Consider the following 10606-nt stretch of genomic DNA (forward strand, 5'->3'; position numbering starts at 1 on the left):
GGACAGTGCCCATGGGCCCCCGGCAGCGGGGGCTCCCCCAGGTTGCAGGCAGGGCACTGACCCCCCTACCCCCTGCACTGGGGGCTCGGCCTCGGGACATCACCAGCACCCGGCGCTTCCCACCGGCTCTGCGCTCAGCCCTGGCCGGGCAGACCCTCTCTGGAGCTGTGGGGTGGTGGGTGGCACTGGGGGTCCCTGAGGCTTTCCCTGTGCCGTGGGGTCACCCCCAGCTTTGCTGTGACGGAGGGGGACGCGGGAGGGGTGCTGGAGGGGATGGGGGCTGCAGCATCCCGGGGGGAGGGTCCGTGGGCCCTTCCTTCCCGCGTGGGGCCCCTGGGTGCGACGTCCGCCCCCCGCAGAGCTGGGACCCGCGGGGGCCGTGGGGTGGGTGCCCCCCGGTTCCTGCCACCCACTGACCCCCCGAAGCTCCCACGGCCCTGGACGGGCACCCACGGAGCTCCCGCGCCCCGGGGACTCCACGGCTGGGGCCGGGGGGACCGGGGGTACCCGGTGGCGGGCGGGGCGGCACCGCCTCCCGTCGGGGCGGGACGGGGCGGAGCGGTTCTTCCCAGGGGGGAGCGGACACCTGCGGGGCGGGACCGGGACCGGACCCACCTGCGGCTCCGCGGCGGCGGCGCCCCGATCCCTCCGGCACCTCACCGGCACCGGCAGCCAGCCATGGGGCGGCGGGGGGGCTGCCCGGCCCCGATCTGCCTCTTCCACCTCCTCCTCCTCCTCCTCCTGCTCCAGGTGAGGGACGGGGCGGTGGGACCCTACCCGGGACCGTGGGACCCTGCCCGGGGTGGCGGGACCCGGCCCGGGGCTCACTCCTCTCTCCGGGCAGGCCGGACACCGGCTGTGCGAACGGGCAGCGTCGTGCCAGCCCGGTTTCACCGCGGAGACCTTTGCCCTCACCGTGCCGCAGAACAGAGTGGCGGCGGGACGGGCGCTGGGACGAGGTAAGGCGGGGAGCCGTGGGGACGGGATGGGTGCGCGGCACTGGAGTTGGCAATGTGGGACAAAGCTGCAGCTCTGTGCCCGTGTGGGTGCCGGGGTGGCAATGGGGACAGTCTCTGCCCGGCTCTGTGGGTGGCTGTGGGAACAGGGCCATGGGGACGGTGCTATGGCGGTGGGGACAGGCTTGGTACACACTGCCGCAGGTGGCATTGGGGTCAGAGCCATGGCTGCATGTCTGTGCATGGTGGTGAGGACGTCCTGATGGGCCGGGGCAGCACGGGCACTGGTGCTCCCACCGCAGCAGGTCGGCGTCGCGGTGCGGGGGCAGCGGGTGCCTCTCCCCGGGGTGCGCCGGCGCAGATGGCGCTGACTCAGTCGGCGCAGACCTGTTGGGGCCGGCAGGACGGGGCGTGGGGCTGCAAAAGCACCCATCTTGCCCCACACCTCGCCTGCCCGTGGGGTCCCAGCACCTGGGGTTCATGGGGGGCAAACCCCTCTTTCGCAGCCGTGGAGCCGAGACCCCAGCGCAGCCTCGGTGGTGTCTCACCATGCTGGCATGAAAGCCCCATCCTAGTGCATTGGGTGCTGGCACTGAGTCCTGCCTGCGTGGCCGCATCAGGGGGGACCTGCTGCCACTCTGGGGTATCCTGCACCCACCCCCCTGGTCCCTGGGTGCTGGGGGGCTGCTCAGTGGCTGGGCACAGGCTCCTGGGGCAGTGCTTGACCCGTCGCCGTCTGCATGGGTTAATGGTTGACGGTGGTGCTGGCACCACGGTTTGCCGGGGTGGCTGGAGAGGGTGCGTGCCGAGGGGTGCAGAGCACCAAGCGCCGCACTGGGGGCTCCCAAACCCCCCCAGCTCCGGATAGGCTTCACCCAGGCTGCGGGTATCAAGCCGGAAGCTGGACCCTGCCCCACACCTCAGGAATTGCCTGTTTGTTAGCTTTCTGGTTGATCATTAACGAAGCCACCCAGCTGCAGCAGCCTGTGTCCATTAGGGCCGTGCCCGATACCAGGGTGATGGGCAGCCCCGCAGCCTCAGCGTCTCCCTGCTGCGTTGGTTTCCGGAGCCAGGACCTGCTGGAAATCCCCATCTCAGCGCCAGCACTTCCAGTTTCGGGTCACAGATGGAGACGGGGTGTGGGAGAAGGGAAGGGGACGGGCATCAGCGTCTGCCCGTATGGGCCGTGTGCCAGGCGGGTGATGCCCGGCCGTGCGGGTGGACGAGCGCGGTGGGCACTCGGCGATGCTCCTCCCCTGCACCACACAATACACCAAAGCCTGCAGCCAGGCCATGGCGAGGGCGGGCTAACGAGCCGGCCTGTAATTAGGCGGATTAGTTGAGCGTGGTGTTTTCCCTCCCAACAGGTCTGGACAGGCCCCGCGCGGTGCCTGTGCCGGGGAGGCAAACACCTGTGTGGGGGCTGCGGCATCCCCAGGGATGGAATGGGATGGGATGGGACGGGATGGGACGGCTGGCCCCCGGCACGAGGGGACATGAGGGGTACTGGGATGCTCCCCTGTCAGCCCTGGGTGGGGGGAACCTCGAGAGTCTGAAGTCACGGTGAAACTCAGGTGACGTCAGTGGGTGCGCCGGTGGGACGTGCCGCTCGCAGCGCCTTTGCCCCGGCTGCCCGCAGGCTGACGTGAGCCGCCCCCGCTCCAGCTCACTGCCCCCCCTCCACCTCGCTGCTGCCACCAGCTCCCGCCCTGGCACGGCCACGCTTGCGCAACCCACGCAGAGCGGGCACCGCCGGGGTGGTGGCAGCCGGGGTGGTGGCACCCAGCTCTATCTGTGAGTCAGCCCATGCCCAGCCCCGGCGAGACACCGTCAGATGTGGGGGTAGTGTGGGGGGGCTGCCCTGGTCCCCATCCCAATATGGGGTCTCATCCCCCTGACCCAGCCAACAGCCTGGTAATGCAGTGGGTCTGGCTGTCCCAGCGCCCCATGGGTGGTAGCAGGGGTCGGGAAGGGGGGGATCCCCCTGAGGGACCCCTCTCGGCTCTCCTCGCCTCCTGCTCCACCACTCCTGGAGAGGAGAGGGGCCCCCTGTCTGGGAGCCCCAGGAGGGGAGGGCTGGGGATGGCTTTCCTTCAACTGAGGAGCTGGAAAAACAGGTTGTGCACGGCCGGTTGGGGAGGAGGGGAGCGGCCGCTGAGCACTGAACACTCATTGCACCCGCTGCGGGACCGAGGGCTGAGCACTGCCCGCTCGCTGCACCTATCCAGCATGGTGCCAGGTCCTGGGTGCCGAGCACTGTGCCTGCGCACACAGATGTCGGGGTGCCTCCCCCCGCTGCGCCAGCACCCGGCCTGCCCTGGCATGCTCCTGCCCAGCCGGCCCCACCGGCTCCCCGAACCCGCAGCCTCCGCCTGGAGTCCCACCGCAGGGCCGGGCTGGGCTGGAATGGTGCCGGCAGGTCCTCCCAGACTGGGTGAGGGGCACCATGGCGGGCAGGGGGACAGCCCAGGGCTCAGCTATCGCTCCCCACCGGCCTCTGTCCCGCCGCCACCTCCGAATTCCTGGGCTGCATGTGGGCTGACGTAACCCCCGCGGGGCAGCGGAACCAGCCCTGGCAGCGGCCTTGTGCCCGGTGTCCTGGTGTGCTGCGCTGCCTCCCACCCTGAGCACCTCACCTTCCCACAGCACAGCCCCAGCACCCGCTCTGTGTGGTGTGGGTCACACTGGAACCGATGGCGGCTGCGCTGGCGGGGGCTCCAGCCCGGGTGCCGTTGGCTCAAACAAACCATCTCCCAAACAAAGGGTGTTTGTTCAGGAGCTCCCAGCAGCACGGCCCCGGCTCATGTGATGCCTGCTGACCGCCGTGGTGCCGCTTGGAGCCTCCCCCCGGGCTGGCGGTGGCCCCTGCGTGCCGATCCCGGCTTGTACGGCGCCCCAGCAGGGTGCCAGGCTGGTGACACCAGGTCTGCCCTGCTCTGTGGTGGGTGCCGATGGTGCCTGGGCAGGCTGGGTTGGTGTCCCCCTCCCGCAGCCTGGGCTGTCCTTGCTGCAGATGTGTGGCTGTGGTCCCTGGTGTGTGGGGGGCTTGGGGACCCCCATGGGTCCCCAGGCACTGGGGCACCATAACCCACTGGCCTGCAGTGCCCTGTGGATCAGCCCCGGCAGCCTCCAGGGACCCCCTGGCTGGGCTGCCGGGGGACTGGGTGCCAGCACAGGTGAGCGGGCGCTGCCCTTGTTTTTATTTGAAAAGCAGCCGGGGCAGCAGCACCCTCTGCCTGATGCCACGGGCACGGCAGCGGTGATGTGCCATGCGTAGGGACATGCTGTGGCACAGGGATGCACCATGCATGGGGATGTGCCATGTGTGGGGATGTGACATGCACGGTGCCGTGCGCAGGGATGTGCCATGCACGCTATAGACAGGGATGTGCCGCGCACATCAGGGACGCACCGTGCTGAGCGCCATTTGCCCCATTGCCATAGGTCAGCAGGGATCCCATGGCACAGCAGATTGTGCTGTGCCCGGTCCCACACCAAAGCCATGGCAGGGATACACCACGCGTCGTGCCACACACCCTGCCCTTGCCCGGGATGGCATCCCACCATGCCCACAGTGAGCATGCGTCACCGTGCGTCATGCATCCACACTGCGTCTGCGACCCCCTGAGCCGTGGCTGCACTCTGTGTGCCCACGTCACACTGTCCTGTGCCCTCCCGGCTGCCTGTCCCTTGGTCCCTGGTCACCTGCCCTGCCCTCGCCAGCTGTCCCCTGGGCAGCACCAGGGACCTCCTGCCCACGCGCTCTTCCTGTCCCCAGTGAGCTTTGCGGACTGCGGTGAGCAGCGGCATGCCGCGTACCTCTCGGATGACACACGCTTCAAGGTGAGCAGGGATGGTGTCGTCTCTTCCACCCGGCCCCTGCAGCTCCAGCGGCGGGAGATCAACTTCTCTGTCTACACCTGGGATGCCACGGGCAAGAAGCATTCGGCCAGGGTGACCCTGCGCAGGCGGTGGCGCCATCGCAACCACCACCAGCAGGTAAAGCACAGCCCCTTTCTGCGGGGTCACCGCAGCCCCTCTACCCTGGGCAGAGTGTGCAGAGGGCTCGGCGAGGTGCTGGCACTGAGCTGAGCCGCTCTCCCTGTAGGACGCGGCACCTGACGTGCTGACCTTCCCCAAGCCCGGCCATGGCCTCCGGCGGCAGAAGAGGGACTGGGTCATCCCCCCCATCAACTGCCCCGAGAACGATCGGGGGCCCTTCCCCAAGAGGGTGGTGCAGGTACGTGGCCCTGCGGGGACGGGGGTGAAGTTCAGGGGTGTCCCTGAAGTGCCGGGACCCCTCTAACCCCACCTCCATCTTGCCACCAGATCAAATCCAACAAGGACAAGGAGACCAAGGTTTTCTACAGCATCACGGGGCAGGGGGCAGACAGCTACCCTGTGGGCGTCTTCACCATTGAGCGGGAGACAGGGTGGCTGGAGGTGACAAAGCCACTGGACCGAGAGGAGATCGACAAATACGTCGTGAGTGGGGGGCCGGGATGGGGAGGGGACAGTCCCCAGGGCTGTGCGTGGGCTAATGGTGCCTCCCGCAGCTCTTCTCCCACGCTGTGTCAGCCAACGGGCAGTCTGTGGAGGACCCCATGGAGATCATCATCACCGTGACAGACCAGAATGACAACCGGCCTGTCTTTACCAAGCAAGTCTTCATTGGCTACATTGAGGAGAATGCAAAGCCAGGTGTGTGAGGGACCAGCAAGCCAGCGGTCCAATGGCTGGGACCATGCAAAGCCTCGAGCCAGAGCTGTGCCAGGGTGTCCAGTGGGTTTTGTTCCACAAGTAAAATCTCCCTTGCTTGTCCCTCTGCCCAGGCACATCCGTGATGACTGTGAATGCCACGGATGCAGACGATGGGATCAGCATGAACAATGGCATCATCGGCTACTCCATCCTCAGTGAGGAGCCCAAGAGCCTGCAACAGATGTTCACCATCGACCCACAGAAGGGCGTCATCAGTGTCATTGGCACAGGGCTGGACAGGGAGGTGGGTGCCCTCACTGCATCCTGGGGGACCATGTGGCAGCTCCGTAGTCGGACTTGCTGTGGGGAGCCAGGAATGCCAGAGCCCTGAGGTCCAGACAGTTTGGGGATTTGCCATCTCTGGGTCACTGTCCCCTGCTCTGGGAGTGTCTGCAGCCCCGAGCCCATTGGGGATCTGCACTGGAGATATTGCAGGGGCACCAAGCTCTGCTGAGCCCTGGGAGCAGGTGGATCTTTGGCCCTTCGGGTGGGCAGTGGGGACGTCAGCAAGTGCCTGTGCCAGCAGCGAACTCTGTGGCTGGAGAAGGGTGGAAGAGCAGGCAGGCCATGGCCCCAGAGGAGGGGAACATGCCAGACCCCGTCCCTGCCCTAAACATGATGATTTTTGGCTTGCAGACCACTCCCAACTACACGCTGATCATCCAGGCTGCGGACCAGGAGGGCAATGGCCTGACCACCACCGCCACTGCCATCGTGAAAGTCACTGATGCCAACGACAACCCTCCTGTCTTCAACCCCACCATGGTATCCAAGCTGGCTCCTGCAAGCCACTGCCCTCCCTGGGGCCACTGTGGCATGAGCCCCTGCACCTCAAGGTGCCCGGGACTATGTGGGTGACCGTTCCCGTCCTGTTTCTTGTAGTACGAGGGGACGGTGAATGAGAACGAGGTGGGGGTTGTGGTGGCTCAGCTGCACGTGACGGACCAGGACACGCAGGGCTCCCCTGCCTGGCAAGCTGTCTACCACATCAAAAGCGGGGACCAGGATGGCGACTTCAGCATCACCACTGACCCCAAAACTAACAATGGCATCCTGAAAACTGCCAAGGTGGGTCCTGCTACCAGGCAGCCTCTCCAGCTCCAGCTGCCTCTCCACCAGCACCAGCACTACCCCGGCTCCTCTCTCCCGCTCCCCCCAGGGCCTGGATTATGAGACCAAGAGCCGGTACAACCTCGTGGTGACAGTGGAGAATGCCGTCCCCTTCACCGTGTCCCTGCCGCTCTCCACGGCTAGTGTCCTGGTGGTGGTTGGAGATGTGAATGAAGCCCCCGTCTTCGTACCCCCGGTCAAGAGGGTGGAGGTGATGGAGGACCTGCCACTGGGACACGAGGTCACCTCCTACACGGCCCAGGACCCTGACAGGGATCAGAGGCAGAAAATCACGTGAGTGGGGGGGTCGGTGGTGGGAGGCCATGCTGGGGTGCCCGAGGTGCTGTGCTGTGCCATGTGCCCCATCCTCCCCTGCTGACCCCTTGCTCGTCCCAGGTACCGCATAGGCAGTGACCCTGCGGGGTGGCTGGCCATCGACCCTGAGAATGGTATCGTCACGGCGGCCCAGCCACTGGATCGAGAGTCTGTGCATGCCATCAACAGCACCTACAAGGCCATCATCCTGGCTGTGGACAATGGTGAGGAGTGCCCTGCCTTGCCCTTTGGGAAGGGGCTGCTGCTGCCCCCCTGGGCTGGGGGGGCTGGGACCCCCTCCCCAGGTGCTTTGCTAACCCCTGTCCCTGCAGGGTCACCGGGTGCCACCGGCACGGGGACGCTGCTCCTCCTCCTCCAGGACGTGAATGACAACGGGCCCATGCCAGAGCCCCGGATCTTCGACATCTGCAACCGGCAGCCCGAGGAGCAGTTGCTGAACATTGTTGACAAGGATCTGCCCCCCAACACCTACCCCTTCCAGGCATCACTGGAGCATGGCTCCGGCATCAACTGGACCGTCAAGGTGACTGGACAAGGTAGGTGCCACCTGGTCTGGCCTGGCCACCCACCCTTGGCGTGGGGTGGTGGGGAGATGCTGCATGACGGCCAGATCCCAGGCCCCCCCGGCTCTATATGCTCCCCTGAGCGCAGCTGATGCTGGCTCCCATCATGGGCACCGGGTGGGGGAACTGCCACGTGGCAAAGTCCCGCACCAGTGCCAAGGGCATCCCCAAACGGGGGAGCCGGGACCCGTCTCTGAGTCCAACCCCTTTCTCTGCTGCAAGACCTGCTGGCGCTGAACCTGATAAAGGAGCTGGAGCCAGGAGAGTACAGCATCTTCCTGAAGCTGACAGATGGCCAGGGCAAGGCACAGATGACGCCAGTCAAAGCTCAGGTGTGCGACTGTGAAGGGCCAGCCAAAAACTGCGAGCGGCGAGCGTACATCGCCAGTGGCCTGGGTGTCCCCGCCATCCTGGGCATCCTGGGGGGCATCCTGGCATTGCTGAGTGAGTACTGCGGGATGGGGATGGGACAGGGATGGGGCTACCCTCGCCCTGACGCCCTGACACCGTTGCTGTCTACTCACAGTCCTGCTGCTGCTGCTGCTGCTCTTCGCCAGGCGGAGGACAGTGGTGAAGGAGCCACTGCTCCCACCTGAGGATGACATGCGGGACAATGTCTACCACTACGATGAGGAGGGTGGTGGCGAGGAGGACCAGGTGGGACTCTTGTGCCGGGCTGGACCCTGCCCGTGGGGTTCCTGTGTTGCCCTCCCTGTGGCAGGTGGTGGCTTCGCTCCCCGAGCCATGATGGATGCTTGGGGTGCACAAGGCTGCTGTGGATGCCTCTGTCCCCTGCTGTCTCCCTGTGTGGTCACCAGTGCCCGTGGTGCCCCCAGTCCTTCCTGCCCTGGGATAGCCAGTGGCATGTCCCAGCATGGTGGTGCCTGCAACCATTCCTCAAGCATCACCTCCTCATGTCTTTCTCCCCCTGCCCAGGACTACGACCTGAGCCAGCTGCACCGGGGCCTGGATGCACGCCCAGAGGTGATCCGCAACGATGTGGCCCCGCCGCTGATGGCTGCCCCCCAGTACCGGCCCCGGCCTGCCAACCCTGACGAGATCGGAAACTTCATCGATGAGGTGAGCACTGACCCCATGTGGTGCTCTGGGATTGGACCGAGGGGGTGAAGCCCCCATCCATGCAGGCACTACTGGGGTGCCGCCATGCTGGTGGCATCCCCAGCCCCGAGGGGACCGGTGCTCACCCCTCCTGCCTCCCCCCAGAACCTGAAGGCGGCCGACACGGACCCCACGGCTCCCCCCTACGACTCCCTGCTGGTGTTCGACTACGAGGGCAGCGGCTCAGAGGCCACCTCGCTCAGCTCCCTCAACTCCTCCGCCTCCGACCTCGACCAGGACTATGACTACCTCAATGACTGGGGCAGCCGCTTCAAGAAGCTGGCAGACCTCTACGGTGGTGGGGAGGAGGAAGACTAGGACCTCCCGGCCCCAGCCCCGCCGACAGCCGCCTGGCACAGGCAGCTCACCTCATTTCACCCCACTGGACTCAAGCCTGTCTTTGCCCGTGGAGTAGGCGAACAGCACCCCTCCAACACCCCCTAAACCTAGTGTCCACGTCCCCCTCGTTCAGCGCAGGGGAAGCTCGGGGTCACAGGGGCTGGTGAGGGGGGGCATTGGGGATCCTGTGTGTTTCCCGGCACCCCTCAGCTCCAGGCAGGTCATGGAGCCTTTCAGTCCGTTCCCCATCCTGGAGCCGAGGCTGCGCAGGGCAGGATCAGCTCCTCTTCCCCAGTGGGAAGAGCCTCCCCCCCACCTCCCTCCCTTTGCTGCTGGGGATGGGGGGAAGGTTTCTCTGGCGCTCTCTGAAATACCTCGTGCTCCCAGCCCTGACACAACCGCCAACCTGCTGCCACGCTTGGCTCGCAAACCTGGCACTGGAGAAATGGGGTGGCCCCAGCACCGCACCTCTGCTGCAGCAGGGTGAGGTGCTAGATAAACACAGACCAAAGATGGGCTGTTGTGTACTATATGTGAGGGAATTATATGTGATAGAGTACTTACAGGCAGATTTCTATTTTTCTGTATCCCAGATTATGATGTGATTTCCTTCTGTGTCGTGCCAGCTCTAATTATTGCTCAGTCAATGAAAGGCGCTTTTGGAAATCAAACGGCTTTACTGAAATTCTGATCTTTGTGTTCAGCTGTCGTCATGGTTTATATTTTTTTTTATCATGGGAAAAGGGTCTGATGCAGGCTGGGAAGCCAACCATGGTCTAGTATTAATTGATTGTATGTTTTTTATATAAAATTGAATTAATAAATTGTTTTAAGAAAACCAAAAGCCCTTTACTCTGTGTGCAGCTCTGCTATTTCGCTGCCTGTGTCTGTGCTCAGAGGAAGGTCTGTTCCACGGCGAGCTATTCCTCAGCAAGACTGAAGCTGCTGCTGCCTCCAAAGGGAAGGCAGCAAATGCCTAGCTCTTTGTAACAGGGACAGATCCATACCAGAACACGTGTTTTCTCATCACCAGGGGCTGTGAGGAGGCAGGGCAGCAGCTAACAGCAGGTCACGGCTTTGCCTTGTGCCCAGTCTGCCTGGACAGTCCTTAGGGAAAGGAGGAGCAGGACGTGGTGTGAAAACCCGGCTTGTGCCTTTATCACACTGTGTGTGTGCAGTGCCTGGTCCCACACCCCGCCACACAGCAGGGGTGAGGCTGTCAGCCAGCGTGAGAGATCACTGATGTTTGTCCAACCCTGTAATTGCTGTGACCTCCCTTCAGAGGCCCTGCCTGGCAAGGAAACACAAAAGGGTAACATGCTCCACAGCGCCTGAAGGCTTTCAAACACTTCAAACACACAGCAGCCTAGGAGGCTGGCAAAGGATTTGCAGTCATCCTGTCTTGTTACTGTCCTGGACAGG

At 64.6% G+C, this 10606-nt stretch overlaps 2 protein-coding genes across 2 annotated transcripts in view; both read left to right on the top strand.

The window, feature by feature from the left end:
• Window positions 1-678: 678 nt before the first annotated feature.
• Window positions 679-9163, top strand: CDH1 (cadherin 1; the record flags this gene model as incomplete). Its single annotated transcript, XM_082489357.1, has 16 exons — window positions 679-750; window positions 845-959; window positions 4735-4955; window positions 5065-5196; window positions 5286-5441; window positions 5513-5657; window positions 5789-5961; window positions 6354-6482; window positions 6600-6785; window positions 6877-7121; window positions 7224-7366; window positions 7475-7699; window positions 7949-8170; window positions 8253-8383; window positions 8663-8806; window positions 8951-9163. 16 exons carry the CDS (start codon window positions 679-681, stop codon window positions 9161-9163), a joined length of 2652 nt encoding a protein of 883 aa, XP_082345483.1.
• HAS3 (hyaluronan synthase 3) overlaps window positions 722-10606 on the top strand; it is a gene marked incomplete at its 3' end in the record, with an annotated part of 43807 nt that continues 33922 nt past the window's right edge. The window contains exon 1 of the mRNA XM_082489358.1: window positions 722-750. The remainder of the gene's footprint in view (window positions 751-10606) is intronic.

This window comes from Vanellus vanellus (genome assembly GCF_965231255.1).
Source record: "Vanellus vanellus genome assembly, chromosome: 12".
NCBI lineage: Eukaryota > Metazoa > Chordata > Aves > Charadriiformes > Charadriidae > Vanellus > Vanellus vanellus.